The 17,390-nt window shown below is 32.8% G+C and overlaps 1 protein-coding gene across 1 annotated transcript; it reads left to right on the top strand.

Moving 5' to 3' along the window:
* Positions 1-768: 768 nt before the first annotated feature.
* Positions 769-3,358, top strand: LOC108466189 (probable protein S-acyltransferase 3). Its single transcript, XM_017766542.2, has 5 exons — positions 769-1,155; positions 1,772-1,948; positions 2,103-2,420; positions 2,530-2,751; positions 2,858-3,358. The coding sequence occupies exons 1-5, from the start codon at positions 1,060-1,062 to the stop codon at positions 3,092-3,094; spliced, it is 1,050 nt and encodes a 349-aa protein (XP_017622031.2). The 5' UTR covers positions 769-1,059; the 3' UTR covers positions 3,095-3,358.
* Positions 3,359-17,390: the final 14,032 nt, after the last annotated feature.

The raw sequence follows: 17,390 nt of genomic DNA, 5'->3' as shown, positions 1-17,390 counted from the left end.
TATTTAATAAATTTTAATAACTATTGATTCATAGTAATTATATTTTGCTATTCATTAATTGAACAATGTAAAATATTTTATAAAACCCCGGAATCAACGAAGGTCTTATGAGTAATATAAATATAAATAAACCTATAAGAAAAAACAAATTACTAATACTCTAATCGATTCTTTGTATCCCGTAACAAGAAGTTAACAAAGAAACCCTTCTCCAAGTTTGTGATTGTAGATTTTTTAGTAATTGTTTATATTTCTATAATTATTTTAATTATTTTATATTTTAAAAAATAATATAAAAATTTTTAAATAATAATTTATGTTCTTTTAATAATAATGTACAAAATGAGTGTAAACAAATTAATGTCTAGATTCATATGAATATAAATATTATTTATTAAATTCAAACTAGATATACATTTATTAAAATTTATTGTTAATTTTAGAATTTTTTTACTCATGTAGCATGCCAAATCAACATACTTTCATATGGCATGTCACATAATCTTACTCTATAAAGCCCTTATTGATTATGCATAAGTTATTAAATTAATCATGTATAAGGAACATGGCTTATTCTTACTCTTTAAAGTTACTAGGTGCGTTTAAATTGAATATGAAAATTTAGATAGATGAGTTAAAGGTAAAAAAGTGAAATGGTACCTGTGAAAATATAAAAAATTAGAATTAGTTTAAGGTGCGGAAAGCTCCCTCAAAATTAGAAAGCCTAAAAGATGCATATCAAAAGTTTGTTAAGAGAAATTTGTAAGGAGATGATGATTTGGTAAAGCCAAGCCAACAATCGTACAAGGGAAATTTGCAGAGAGAGATGTGAGAGAAGAACAACAAAAAATAACCCATAAAAGCAAGCGTTTGATAACGTTGTCATTCGCTTTCTTACGATGCCAAAACAATGAAGAAAGTCTGTTGACCCTTTTTCCATTCTTTTTTTGGTTTTTGGTGTGGTTTTTGTTGATTCTTCTTTCCAAGTTTTGACTATCTGGGTATTTTGTCTCTTTTATCATATAGCTCGGATCTTGCATTCAAATAAAATATCTTAAAATGGGAGTTAAGAAATATCAAATTTATGACTCTTCTTCCTTTGACATGCCTAAACCCACACGCAAGAGGATTTATCGAGCTTGGCAGGGGAACAATGTATTTTTCTTTCTTTTCCTTTTTTAAAGCTTGATTGATCGTTTTTGCAGATGATGCCTCTTATACCGCTTCTCTATCATAGATTTTAAGTTTTTTTTTAAATACAAATGTCTAGAACTATCTATAGTCCATACTAAATCTTTAAATAGGAGGATAAATACGTTTCAACGCATTCAAAAACTCACATTCTTTTACGTAGGTAATAATATCGATACTAACCGAATTAGTACTCAATTAGATTATAAATTTTAACTTCTCTTTTATCAATATATATTTATTATTGCTTTTGCTTGAGAGACTTTTTAATATTAGAGATCATGATATCAATATAATGTTGAAAATGTAAACTCAACTTAAGCAATTAATTAATGCTCAAAGTGGTGCGATATATATATGAAGATTTTAGTTTATATAAAGAAATTTTTTAATTGGGCCTTTTGTGCATGTTGCATTTTCCTTTTTAACGATTTCAATTATTGGATGAGTTTTGATTGCTTTCAATGAACATGAGTTATCTGATGGTAATAATTAAGTTACAAAATTGGAGCTTTTGTTAAGTAAGAGTTAGTGTAGAAGCTAATGCCAAACTTGGTGTGGAATTTCTTTGAAAAAACAGAAATTTTGTTGCGGTGGGAGAATGCTTTTAGGCCCTGACGCATCTTCACTTTTCTTAACTTCGTTTCTAATTGGATGTCCTTCGATAGCATTCTGCATAAAGATGTCGGTGAATGTGAAGGAAGATGATTCTTTAAATTTTCACATATTGATTGGGGGCCTCATCCTTACTGTTTTGGTTGGTAAATTATTATGTACTTGAATAGTTACTTAAATGTTGTTCATCTATGTTTCTTTACTAATTAATTGTACTATAGGTTATTATTCTTTTGTTAGGGAAGCTGGGTGTAGCAATGCCGGATTTAATTTTGTCACTTCTCTCACGCATGCAGGATTTAAGTTTCCTATTTCTGACAAGTAGTGGAGACCCTGGAATAATACCTAGGAATTCAAAAGCATCTGAACCCCCGTCAGAAGAATCAAAGAAGTCACCGCAGGGTCCACCATGGGACTGGGCCATCAACAAAACAAACCTTAAAATTCCAAAGGTGAAGGATATAGTATTGAAGAATGGTCAAACGGTTAAAGTCAAGTTTTGCGAGACATGCTTGCTATATCGTTCTCCGCGTGCTTCCCATTGCTCCATTCGTAACAATTGTGTGCAAAAATTCGACCACCATTGTCCGTGGGTGGATCAATGCATCGGACTGGTAAGTTTCTCTTCAAATATATATAAGGCCTAAACTTAAGTAATAAATTACTAGTACAAGTTGTAAATTACCAAAATAATAAAAATACTCCATTTCATATGGTTCGCAGCGCAACTACCCTTTCTTCATTTGTTTTGTATCATCTTCCACTGCCTTATGCATATATGTGTTCTCGTGCTCTTGGATCAACATTCGTCGACAACCGCAGGGCTTATGGACTGCCATGTCTCGTGATGTACTATCTGTTATTCTCATTGTGTATTGCTTCCTAGCTGTCTGGTTTGTTGGTGGCCTAACAGTTTTCCATTTCTATCTCATTTGCACTAACCAGGTGATTTAACTATTTTGTTGAATATGGTTTTGTTTCATTCCATGCATACTGTAATTAATTAATTAATAAACTAAAGTTGTGGCTGCTTATGCAATTTGAATCTCAGACAACTTATGAAAGCTTTCGATACCGTTATGATAAGAAGAAAAATCCTTTCAACAAAGGCGTACTAAGGAACTTCAAAGAAGTGTTCCTTGCTAGGATTCCACCTTCAGAGCTGAATTTGCGGGCATGGGTCTCAGAAGACGGAATCCTTTCAATTAAAGATGACAAAAGCATTAAATTTGACATGGAAAAGGAACTTAAGCACAACCAGGATAGTGCTAAATTTCCATCACATTGACAGAGGTTCGACTATGATGGTTTTGATAATAGTTTAAAGGGGAAGGACGGAGAGTTTGATGATAAACCTAAATCCTCTTCAAAGATGTAAACCATAATTTCCACAACCAAATAACCTTTGTTAGAGCAATTATTACAACTTCATTTACTTCACGCTAGTGCTTTCTTTCTACTTTTTCCTACACTATATATTCTTAGAAATTGGAATGCCCACTCTCCGTGGATGAAAAATAATTAAAAGTTATTAGAAATAGACAAGATAAAAAGAAAATTTATTAGTTAAAAGAGATATAATTTTTAAATAAATTTATTTTAATATTTAATTAAAATGATGAATTTAATAATTGATAATTATATTTTTATAGATTTAGTATGCTTTTGAATGAATGATTGGTGTGATAAAATAAAATGTTTTACTTAATAATTATAATAATTAATTTTACCATATCATTATTTTTACTTTTATTAAAATTAAATTTACTGTAAATCCAAATATAATTTTAAACCTTTATACTTCTTAATTAAAATGGTAGTTTTTCCATTTCCAAAAGTGACGGTGTTTAAAATCTTTATTTTGTAGTTTTAATCTTTTAAAGAGATACTTCAAGTCATGTCATTGACTATTTCGCTATATTTTTATATATTTGCATCTTAATTTTTTTCCCCATTGTTTTACTATTTGCCACAGTTATCCATGTTTTCATCTCAAATTTTTTTTCATGTCCCTCTTTTAACGATACCTATGCGTCTCAAAATTTTCGTTTTTACCATCACAGAATCATTTTTCACATGAGAAAGCCATTTCACTACTTTAAATTCTATTCACTGTTTAGACCCTATCTTATGTTTCAGATTATCAAAGTTTTCTTTCTTCAACAATAATCATAGTTTTATCAACATATGACCAACTCGTAATAATGAAATAATAAATTGGGTACACAATCTAATATGATTAATTTTATTGAGATGAAGATTTTTTATGGTTTTTTAATACGTTTTTGGTCTATCTAATTTTGAAGGGTAAATTCTTGATTGAAAATTGCTTTTGAAAGGGACAATGAAAAGGTTTGATTTGTTAATTTAAATTTTTTAGCATTATTATAAAAAAAATACCTTGACAAGTTAAAATATCTACTTTAAACAAAATGTTAGGAACTAAAATAAATTAACTTAAGTGAATATAAAATTTAAATACCTATTAAACAATTAATATAAATTATTTTTAAATTTTAATTTAAACATAAAAATAAGAAAATTAACAACTTGTTAATTAATTTATAGACTCACTAATAATTTCTAAGTTAAAACATAAAGAAATATTTGACTGCTATGGATTCATTTAGTTCAAAATAAATATATATGACAATCAATTAAACTTTTAATTTGTTGGAAAAAGAATAAATCGGGTATTTTAATAATTTTACATCTGAAGAGAATTTTTTTTCCAACTTTGGAAAATTGACATTGTTGGTCATTTCTTATAGTGTCAAAAGTGTTTTTTGTTTTAAAATCTAGTTTGAAATACAATGAAGAATTAAGTTTGGGTGTGTTCTCTATTGTCATGAAAAAATTATTTTTAACTTAAAAATATTTTTGTATTGCAGAAGTAACAAAGAACACTCCACTTTTGGAGTTAAAAAGTGTTTTTTCAACAAAAAAAAAAAACCTAAGATTTAGATGTTTTTAACTTTTGCGTTTGGAAGTAAAATTTATCAAAATCTTTTTATTTATATTAACTATTTAAAGATATACAACTATTAGATTAATTTATATTTTATATAGTATTATACTAAACTTTTAAAATATTTCATGTATCATTGTATTAAATTATTTAAATATTATTGATCATATTTAATTATTAAAATATTTTATATATCATTAATTTTACATATAATTTATATTAGTTACTTATAAGGCATTTAAAGTTTATAGTTCATGTATAATTATATTAAATTATTTAAATATCATATAACTTAATTTAATTTTTACTTTTTACTATCATGTTTAAAAAGAAAATTTTAACATTCAACTACAATTTTTTACAGCAATAGAGAACATTACAAATTAATAAGCTACACTTTTTCATATCACTTTCTACCATACTTTTCAAAAGCCTTTATTATACAAACACGTTTCAATTACAACAACAATGAAGAACTAGCCGAAGTATATTAGGAATCGGCTTTGCAGCACCAAGCTCTAGCAGCAAAGCTCAACTTGTGAATTTGTGTTTCATGCGCAATTGAGGAGGATCCAACCTAACCTCCTACAGATCCAAAAGAATACAAGCAAACTAAATGTTAATTATAATTGTGTGATGTAAATTCAGGGCATTTTAAAAAAAAATACTAGACCTTCCTCGTCATACACTCGGTCAAAGGAAGTCTCATGGTTTTCCACGTCAAATTTCACAAGCAAGTCCTTGTCGCTAGTTCATCTTGAGCCTTCATTAGCTCTTCAAATAATAGCTTCACAGAAGTCTCCATCTTAGACAAATGAGTGTCACTACAAAAGAAGAAATTATCCTTCAAAAATTTGGCTTGTTCTTCACTTCCTTTCAACTTCCTCACCTCATCTTCCAGCTCTTTCCACTACTTTTAATTGGTTTCCTTTAGTTTTTGGTTCTCCACCACAATTGCTCCAAGGTTTGGTGGAGAACCTAAAGTACACCCTTAAAAATGGGGAAACCTTCAAAGCCTCTCCCCCTATGGTGATTATGTGGGACCATCGGTACGCCTCGTGACGTAGTGAAAAAATATTCCGGGGATCCATAGCCAAAGATCCATATAAGAAGAAGGAATCGGGTTGAAAATATACCTTCTTTACTGAAAACGTTGAAAGGATCTGTTGATTCAATGTCGATTCCAAGCCACAATGAAAACATCTCGGCCACCACGTAGTCCACCCCGTAAAAAACGAACAACCACTTTCTCTTGAACTTTTTAGAGAGAATTAAAAATGGTTGTTAGACTTTTTAAATTATTAAGTTGATAACCTTAACATACAAAGGGATTATCATCCTTTTATCATCTTTGATATTACATATTAAAAAGGAAAACCAAGTTTATTCTCTTATTAATAGAGAAAGCTAATGAAAAGTTAGAAAATGAATTATATTCTTTTTAAAAGAATATTAATCTCCATATTTTTATATTTTGACTGAAATTAATTAATATAAATGTTTATATTAATAAATTTTGTAAAATATATATAATTAATATTTTGTATGAATCAAATTCATATATTAATTATATTATTTCTAAAAGAATATTAATTTTCATTTTTTTATATTTTGACTGAAATTAATTAATATAACTGTTTATATTAATAAATTGGTAATATATATAATTAATATTTTGTATGAATCAAATTCATATATTAATTATATTCTTTCCAAAAAATTAATTTCCATGTCTTTTATATTTTGACCAAAATTAATTAATAGAATTATTTATATTAATGAATTCGGTAAAATGTATACAATTAAATATTTTGTATGAATCAAATTCATATATTAATTAAAATTCATATATTAATTATATTCTTTCCAAAAGAATATTAATTTTCATGTCTTTTATATTTTGACTGAAATTAATTAATTTAACTATTTATATTAATAAATTAAGTAAAATATATACAATTAATAATTTGTATGAATCAAATTCATATATTAATTGTATCTATGTTCTCTATTTGTGTACAACAAGTTTGTACGTAAAATATGTTTAATATTTAACTATCAAATTAAATTAATTCAAAATTAATTTAATTCATATGATGACTAAATACAATACCAAATGTATTTGGATTCTGTTCATTTCAACTAAAAGGTGTGACCCTATAGGCTCTTGTAACATTGGTAGTAATACTAGAACGTTTCTTTTATTACAAGCAACGAGTGGCTAGTAATGCATCATTGCCACCCAAGTTAGAAGAAGTCATGAGTCAACAGAACCTTTCTGTGATAATCTTTTCATATATTATAATCTTTTATCCTTAATATCTAGATTGGACACAAGTCATGGAATAATCACACTTGTATAGTCTAATATCATATTTCTTGATTTTTTGAGCAGACTACAATAAACAAAATAAGTGTGATATCTCATATCAACTTATTCAAAAATGACTATGCATTTCTAGTCTCAATCCATCAAGAGACATAAGATATTGCTCCCATTATGTAGGAGGGATAAATCCTATCTTGATCAACCATATCCCACTACATGGATTGTAGTATATCCAACATTAATCTTTATAGTACAACCTGTTATGATAGATGTTTTGACTGTATCAAAATATATGGCTCACGATGTTGGGACAATGATGATCTCAAGTCTAAAGATCATGTACATAGTTATCACTATGAGTAATATTGTGACTATTACATAATAATCCAAGAAACATACTCATATCGAGTCAGCCCAATATGTTGTTCTCTAATACATACTCATGTATTAATTTTGACATCCTTGTGTCAATGATAATTCATTGTCATCAACCAATTACACATTAGTCTCAATGCATTATTGTTGCTCAAGCCCACAATATAACTTGACTAAGGACCTTTTTAAGAATAATAATATTTTCTTAGGACTTTATTACAATTTAGTTTATTTATATACACAAAAAAAAGGAAATTAAAATAATAATGACAATGCCTTATATTAATAAATAAGATAAAAAGAGTATGTAATTACAATTATCTCATGATTGGTCTTTAGGAATACTCTAATAGATGAAGTGAATAACAAGTGGTAATGTCAGTTCTTCGTGTCAGTTCAATCATTTTTGCAACACACAAAAAAGTTACTAAGGCCATGCTAAAGTGTACAAAGATAAAATGGACAAAAGAATGAACCATCGTCACTCATGTTTGCCATAATCTCCTTGCCTCGCCTACTAGCAAGTTTGCCCACACTAAGAGAAAAAACTTGTATATGCAAATGTTAGTGCACGTGTTGTGAAGTAAAGCCATGATTTCTTTTTCCTTACGCATGTTAGGATCTAGTACCCTTAGTATAGTTATTTCATCTTTGATACTTGTAATTTTTCAAACAGATTGGTTAATAAAATTCATAGCTAAACTTATTATCTTTTATATAATTGTCTTCAATGATTTTTCCATGAAAAGAAGAATGTAAAAAAAAATAATGGCTTACTATTACATGAAGTTTAACTAATATTAAGTTGCATTATGTGATCAGATCATGATGGGAAGACAACTTATATCAGTAGGTAATCTAAATGGTTCATAGTTTGAGGAATCAAAATTGGGAAAATTGATTCAAAAGACTATTATGTTGCTTATCAAGTCCAATTGGGGAGATGTATTGTCTTAGGTATTGGAGTGGATGACTCTCGAAAGGATAGAGATATGGATGTGATTATTAGGATTAATAATACATCAGACCCAAGTTGAATTCATCCTGAATCATTTTGTGGATTAATTCACTTGTGACATTCATGGTGAGACTTACCTTAATCTTGAGTAAGTAGTAGACTTTATGTTTGTAACTCATATACTTTGATATATTGAAATCCTGAATTCAATTGGTATCAGTTCCAGGTTCTGCTATGTTTATGGTAAAAATGTAATACCCCTTACCCGTATCCGACGCCGGGACAGGGTTCGAGGCATTACCAAACTTAAACGTAAACAAGCATACAAATCTGGGCCATAAAATTTCATCCAAATTTAAAACCTTTCAACCACATGCAATTTTTCCCTTAAAAGGGCCTATGAGGCCCAAAACATACACCGAGAGCGGTTTGGGACTACATCAAGAACTTCTGGAACCTTTTTGACACTTAGAAAATTTTTCTTATTTTGGAAAGTCACATGCCCATGTAGGTAGGCCGTGTGGCTTGGGACACACCCGTGTCCTCAGCCCGTGTATCTCTCTAACTATGACGTCATCAACTAAAATAAGGTCACATGGCCAAGTCACACGCCTGTGTGCTTAGGTCGTGTGGCGAATTAAATTCCAAATATGAAGTGCAGATTTCACATGGCCTGGGCACACACCCATGTCTTGCGGCCGTGTCCTTCACACGGCTGAGGCACACGGTTGTGTCCCTACCCGTGTGTTTACTACTGAGTTTTTTGTCCTATATTTAATAGGGTGCAGGGGACACACAGCCGGATCACAAGCCCATGAGGTAGACCGTGTGTCACACACGGTCTAGACACACACCCGTGTGTCTACCCATGTGGACAACTTAGAGGCTATTTTCCAAGCCTTTGTCACCCTCAATAACACATGCACACTAGCTCATCTCAATGACATCTTACATGGCATAAATGAGCACTTACATATACATAAACATGACTCATGCATAGCAACTTCTTATCAATTTATACTAGCTTAAGACTTCATATTCCATTTAGGCTAAGCTTACCAAATTCACATGCAATATAAAACATCAATTACTTCCATTTTTACATATTCATGCCTTAGTTGTTATTATGCCATTTACTCATAACTCCATCACCAAATATCAATGGTCACATCCACAATTCATCCATACTAAATGAATTTAACCACATCAAGAGTGATCTTAACACATGCATGCATATATGAATAGGATTACATAACCATAATTAATATAAGCCATATCACATGGTCATATACAAAATGAATCATCAAATCATTATAAGCCAACACACTTGGTTAAACCAATATGACATATAACAAAATGACCAAGTCCTTATACATGCCATACTTAAAATACTTAAATTCACTATACCCAAACGATTAATTTGATAGTGTGAATAGAGCTCCAACGTCCTTCGATCCCCAAGCTAGCTTGGCAACACTATAAGGAAAATAGAAAGGAAAAAAAGGAGTAAGCATAAAGTTCATATGCAAATAAATAGCAACATAATCATATATATATATACATAAATACCATTTACATAACATGGTTTACATATGTGTCATTATGAATTCATAGGCGTAACTTAAATTTGTAGACATAACTTACACATTTCCAATCTTAGCAAAAGTACATAACTTACACATTTCCAATCTTAGCAAAAGTTCATCGCATAACGAGCTCATTTATATGAGTTTTTCATACATACCTGTATCAACTCCTAACGCATTGTCATATTTCCTCATCATTGACTTACTTGTCAAATAACTCACAAGTTTACTCGTTGAACATTCGGAATACTTTCGGATACACGGAAGACTTGCACATAGTGCTTCTAACGTAGTTACATGCTACCTCATATCGCAATCACACATTGCTCACTCTTGAGCTAATCATGGGCTTGCTCACACAAGCTGACAGTTAGGACGTAACTACTCGGGCTACTCACACAAGCTGACAGGTACAGGCAACACATGCCGGGCTACCCAACCACTGGTAGAACGTACAAGACTAGCACCCGAATTCACATAATCACATATACACATAATTTCATGAGCTCATAATCACATAGTTCCTAGTGACATGTCACATTGTATCCTACCTTATTCCTAAGGTTCAAACGCAATTTTCTCGATAACTCGTATTGGTCGAACTCGTTCAGAATGTCATTCTCATCGACCATAAAGTCGTTCATACACTTGTCGTAATAATTAAACATAGAAACTCATACATTAATAAAGCATTAAACATGATTCAACATTGCATTATTTACACATGAACTTACTTCGGTACAAAATATGGACAATTAATTCGATTTAATCCAAAATCTTATTCTTTCCCCGATCTAGGTCTGAACTTTTTTTTCTTGATTTATAACAACAAATTCAGCTCATTTAATCATCACATTATTCAAATCAGTCCAAAAACTATATTTTGGAAAAATTATAGTTTTACCCTTAAACTTTTACATAATTTCAAATTAGTCCCTAGGCTCGTAAAATAAAATATGTTCATTTTCTTTGTTCCTCAAGCCTAGCCGAACCTATGACATATGCATAGCAGCCCACGTTTCTCATTAAATCATACATCTTACCACTCATTTTAGACCTTTTACAAAAAGGTCCCTTTTTAGGTGTTTTCATGAAAAGCCACTTAGTAAAAGATGTTTATCATACATCAAACTTTCATATTCCTCCATTAAGCATCAAAATACATGCATGTCACATATGGGTCACTTTTTAAACATGAGACCTAACTCAAAATAAGGCTAGAAATATGTAGATTATGCTTCAAGGATCTCAAAAATATAAAGAACATTAAAAACAGGCTAGGCGTAACACCCCTTACCCGTACTCAAGACTGGGACAAGGTACGGGGCATTACTGTACACAAACATGACATTTTCAGAAAATCACGGGCTATAAAATTTCGTCCAAATTAAAACCAATCAAATACATTCATAGTGTCCCTATTATGGGCCTATGAGACCCAAAACATGCATTAAGAATGGTCCAGGACTAAATCGAGGGCTTAAGAAAATCTTAGGAAAATTTCTGGGTTTAAGCCTCACACGCCCGTATAGAGGCAATGCACACGCCCGTGTGCTTGGCTCGTGTCCCTCACACGGCCTAGACACATCCGTGTGGTCGCCTGTGTCCAAAAACCCAAAAATTCTATTTATGACATCATCATTCATTTTGAGGCACACAGCCAAGGTACAACCCGTGTGCTAGGTCGTGTCCTCCATGCGGTTGAGACACACAGCGTGTCTCTGCCCGTGTGTTTACTACCATGCAAACTGACCCAAAATTTTAGGTGCAAGGGACACACAGCCAGGCAACACGCCCATGGGGGCTGACCGTGTGTCACACACGTCCTAGACATATGTTCGTGTGTCTACCCGTGTAGGATTTTCTAGGGCTATTTTCCAAGCCTTTGGTCACACTCTAACATCCATACCCACTTAAAGATGTCAAGGGTATTTAACATGGCCTAACTATACTCTTATGCAACCTTAGCATAACTCATTGCACTTTAACCTCATCTCACCGGTTTAGTACATGCTAAATTATCCTTTTTGTATTAAGGATTACCATATCATCAAACACATTTAAACTTGGCTCATTTTATAACTCATTGCCAATTATGACCTAGCCATCTTCGAGTGATTTGGCCATATTCCATATGTCCATTCATGACATATCACATTTAACCATCTAATGAACATTTAAACACCAACATGCAAAATTAGTAGGTTACAACCTACATCAAAATGAGCCATGTCTTATGGCCATATACAAAATGAATAGGTATATCATTCAAGCCCTTACATTGGCTAACCAATGACACATATAACAAAATAACCAAAAACCTATACATGCCATTGTAATAAAGAAAATTATCTATATACCAAAGCAAGATAAACTGATAGTGTTGACAATAATCCAATCGTCTTCGAATCTTCACGAGTCCATGAGGTCTGTAAAATAGGGAAAGGAAAGGGGGTAAGCATTAACATGTTTAGTAAGTTCGGATAACATGAAAGTAAACTTACAAGTTATTTTGCATACAACCATAAAAGATATTCATGCCAAACATGCATAGTGTAAATTCCATATCACATACACTCAATCATCAAGTTAGTTCCCTCTCAAGCAATATAGCATTAATCTTGGTGAGCTTATCAATTCAAACATTTCCATTCTCGTGTCTTATTACAGTCCCGTTGAATTTTCAGAGAATCTCAATGGGTATCCCATTTACCGTCAAGCCATGCTAGTGACCATTTTAAATATACACTCTTGTGAACCTCACTCTTACGGCGGGATTACCAATCCAGGTTAAATCCCTCATAATATAAATTCAAGGAGTATTGTTGGGATTACCGTTCTAGGCTAAATCCCTTACAACGACAATTACTCCAAAACGTTTGGATCTGAAATGGCCGTCTAGGCTAATTTCAATCCTTAATCGTGTTACCTATTCGGGCTAAATCCACAATACACATATATCAATTAGGAGGTTCAATCACTTAAGGAACACCCGTCCGAGCTGGATCCTTACTGTACTGAGATCATCGAATTACCCATCCCGGCTAAATCCCTTTCTGTAACACATACAGGATCTCATGTCATGTAAACGAGAATTTACCCATTGAATCTCCCTTTTTCATTCAACCGAGACAATTGTCATCTTTTTCATTTTACACTACCATATTTCATGGATTGTCATGCAATCAATATCTAAATTAACATACGTTTAAGAATATGCATTTTCAATTATATTTAAAGTTTACTTCGAGTTACATAAACTTACCTAGTAATTGCTTCGGTTTCGTATTTCGGTTATTTTGAAACCTTTCGTTTTCCACAGTCGACCTCCGGAATTGGTTCATCAGGGTCTATATCAGTAAAAATAAATTATTAATACCTCATACTATTCATTTCGGATCTAAATTTTACCCTCGGGAAAAATGATCATTTTGCCCCCAACATTTCACATTTTTACAAATTGGTCCCTAGGCTCGTATTGTAACACTCCGAACCCGAGACCGTCGCCGGAGTCGAACACGAGGTGTTAACAGACTTCAAACCACTTATTGAGAATTTCCCAGACAAGCTGCCAATCTGTGTACTAGTCGCTTCAAAAATCATAACTTGAGTTTTACAACTCGAAAATCAGTTTCGAAAATTTTCCCTGAAACTAGACTCATATGTCCATCTACAGATTTATTTCTAGAATTTTTGGTCAAGCCAACTAGTACAGTTTATTAGTTAAAATCTCCCATGTTACAGGGGTCGACTACACTGACCTTCGTGCATTACAACTCGAATAACTCCCTGTGCAGGGATTCAATACTGATACCGTTTGTTTCTATAGAAACTAGACTCAAAGAGGAATTTATACATATATGGTATGACTCCTAATTATCTCTGGTTAATTTATAATGAATTCTCAAAGTCGGAACAGGGAATCCAGAAACCGTTCTGGCCCTGTTTCACGAAAACCCAAATATCCTTTAACATACAACTCATATGACCGTTTCGTTTCTTCCATATGAAAATGGATTCATCAAGGTTAATTTACATAATTTATTCACTATTTAATTCCATTCCTACTATTTTTAGTGATTTTTCACATCCACGTCACTGTTGCTGCCAGCATCTATTTCTAGGGTAGACTTTCTCTAACACATAGTTTCTATGATTCAACCACCCCTTTTACATATATAGTCCAAAATATAATCATGATGACCCATTCTAATGGCTGGTCATTGCCAAACATTTCCGTGCTTCTTAATGAGCATATACATACCAAATGATTATAACATTATGCTCAAAACATTTATAAGCCATTTTCGCATGGCTATTCAAAATTTTACATACCAAGTTCAAACAAAACATAATAGCCTATACATGCCGAAATGTACTCCAAGACCAACTACGAAGAAAATACCAAAAGTTGTTAGCCGGTGTGATGACTTCGATGACGGTCCCGAATACGCAAAAAGTCGAGTCCAAGAAACCTAAAATAGGTGACAAGCAAACACCGAATGAGTATATAACTGAGTAAGTCATAAGCAATGCACTAACAACCATTAATAACATTATCGCAAGAGGAAACAAAATGGAAGGAGGCTAATTACTCCATTCAAACCGAACTATACCATAGTTCCTTAGACCTTTCGATTCAATCATACATCTACATGACCTTTCACTCATTCCGCGATAATTCTTATGTACGTGACTTCAATTTACATTGTCACATAGGTTCAAACTTACCAAGCTCGACCCCAAATATAAACATAGCGCCTATTAGCCATGAACTCAAGGTACTTACCCGATCCGCTGTCCGTGATCAACTCAATAGTGTCGCACACTCAGTGTCAATAGTGATTCAAAAGCATATAGTGAGTCCGCACACTTAGTGCTATATAATCAACTCGCACACTTAGTGCTACATGATCAAACTCGCACACTTAGTGCTGTACAAGTTTTAAACCCGCACACTTAGTGCCATTCTCATGATCACAAATGTTTATACCCGCACACTTAGTGCCAAATCAACAACTCAATACATCTCACCTCTTTTCCTTCCATTCAATACTTCCATCACCACATACACACATGTATATAAATTCATCATTCCTTTCGGCATAATTACATAGACATTATGTCTATTCAAATCAATACAAAATATATGCTTAGTGACTTACCTTGTGTTGGGTAAAACAGTCCAAGTCGGCTACTCGATGACCATCGTCTTTCCCTTGCTTGATTCTCCTTCTTTAACTCCTTGAGCTTAATCAATAAATCAACTAGTTTAACCATCTTGCTAAACATTCATAATTCAATTACACATGCATATGTATGTTTGTATATTCGCAACCATCCTCACTTATTACCCATTTAGTCAATTATCTAAGCCAAGATAAGGCTTCAATACGGTTGCCTCTAACCGAATACATGCACACCAATCTACTTCATTTGGCGAATATGCATGTCTATGTTGAGGCCAATTTTACACTTAATACCACACAAAAAACAGCATACATTTTACTAACTAACGATTACATATTGTAGATCAATACACATCTCTCATTTACTACATAACCAAACATCATCACAAGCAAATATACACCTTGAAATAGTATATATGTCATACCAATTCATCATGTGCAAACACATATTCATGTAGGTGCAAGGGCGAATCTCAAGTTGTTTATATCCAAATATAAACACATATCCAAAGCTCAAATCTTACCTACCATGCAACATGCATGAATCATACTTATGGATATACCATGACCGAGTACATCACAACACCATAATTTTGGTCATGATTAAGCAAAGAACTTAATGTCTTACTCAAAAATACTAAAAAGAAAGTCCAAGAGCCATCAATCCCCATCACATATACCATTAACAAGCTTCATATTTAACATGCAATGGCATTAACACAAAATCCACCTTGGCCAAATACCATCCCCATGATATAACAAAGATTTGAACCATGGGCTAATAAGAACATCAAGCTAGTAACTAAAACATGCATGAATCTCATGGCACAACCTCAAACATACCTTAATCTTGATGCAAGTATAGCCAAACCCTTCCTAATCCTCTTCCAAACCAAACATGAAGCAAAAATTCCTCTTCTTCCTTAGGATTTTTGGTCAAGAGAGAATGAAAGGATGATCAATTTTTTTCTTTTCCTTTCTTCAATACACGGCAATAGGGGGTTCACTCACACACATTTTTTTTCATTCTTTATTACCCATGCTTATTTGTTTATTTCTTTTCTCCTAATGCATCTAACAAAACATGTCTATGACATGTTTTGCCCATCCTCATTGTCATGGCCGCCACCTCTTATAAAAGAGGGATATTTGACATGCAAGGCCATTGTTTTGCATGCATGCTTTAATTAGTCATTACACATTCCCCATCATACTTCCAAAGTTTTCTACTAGGTCCTTTCTAGTGAAATTCACATTTATAACTCTAAATCAAAACATCAAAATGTCACACATGAGTTAACACATATTATAGGCAATAAAATAAATATTAAATTATTTTTATGCCTCGGTTTTGTGGTCCTGAAACCACATTCCGACTAGGGTCGTTTAAAGGTCGTCACAACTCTCCCCACTTAAGAAATTTTCGTCCTCGAAAATCTTACCGATAAATAGATTTGGGTATCGCTCTTTCATAGAGTTCTCGGGTTCCCAAGTAGCTTCTTCTATCCCGTGTTTGAGCCATAACACCTTCACCAATGAACCCTTTTGTTTCGCAACTCCTTCACTTCACGAGCTAGGATACGAATCGGTTCTTCTTCATAACTCATATCGGCTTGAATTTCAACCTCCGATGGACTAATTACGTCGACGGATCAGATCTATAGCGTCAAGCATCGAAACATGAAAGACGTCGTGAATCTTTTCAAGTTTAGGGGCAAAATCGACGATACGCGAATCGGACCGACTCGTTCGGATATCTCATATGGCCCGATGAACCTCGGACTCAATTTGCCCTTGCGCCAAATCGAGTATCTTTTTCCAAGGCGAAACTTTAAGAAACACTTTATCTCCCACCTGATACTTAATGTCTTTTCGTTTCAGATCCGCGTACGACTTCTGACGATCGGAGGCTATCTTCAGATTTTCACGGATTACTCTTACTTTCTTCAAAGATCTTTAATCAAATCCACTCAAAATGTTGCTCTCACCGAGCTCGGTCCAAAACAATGGTGTACGGCATTTACGCCCGTACAAGGCCTCGTAAGGCGCCATCTTAATACTTGATTGAAAACTATTATTGTAAGCGAATTCAATCAAAGGTAAATATCGTTCCCATGAACCACTGAACTCGAGGATGCAACATCTCAACATATCCTCAAGTATCTGAATTATTCGCTCG

This window comes from Gossypium arboreum, chromosome 2, assembly GCF_025698485.1.
Source record: "Gossypium arboreum isolate Shixiya-1 chromosome 2, ASM2569848v2, whole genome shotgun sequence".
NCBI classification, from domain to species: domain Eukaryota; kingdom Viridiplantae; phylum Streptophyta; class Magnoliopsida; order Malvales; family Malvaceae; genus Gossypium; species Gossypium arboreum.
The sequence above is the reverse complement of the archived record's forward strand: the minus strand, read 5'-3'. Positions and strand labels throughout refer to the sequence as shown.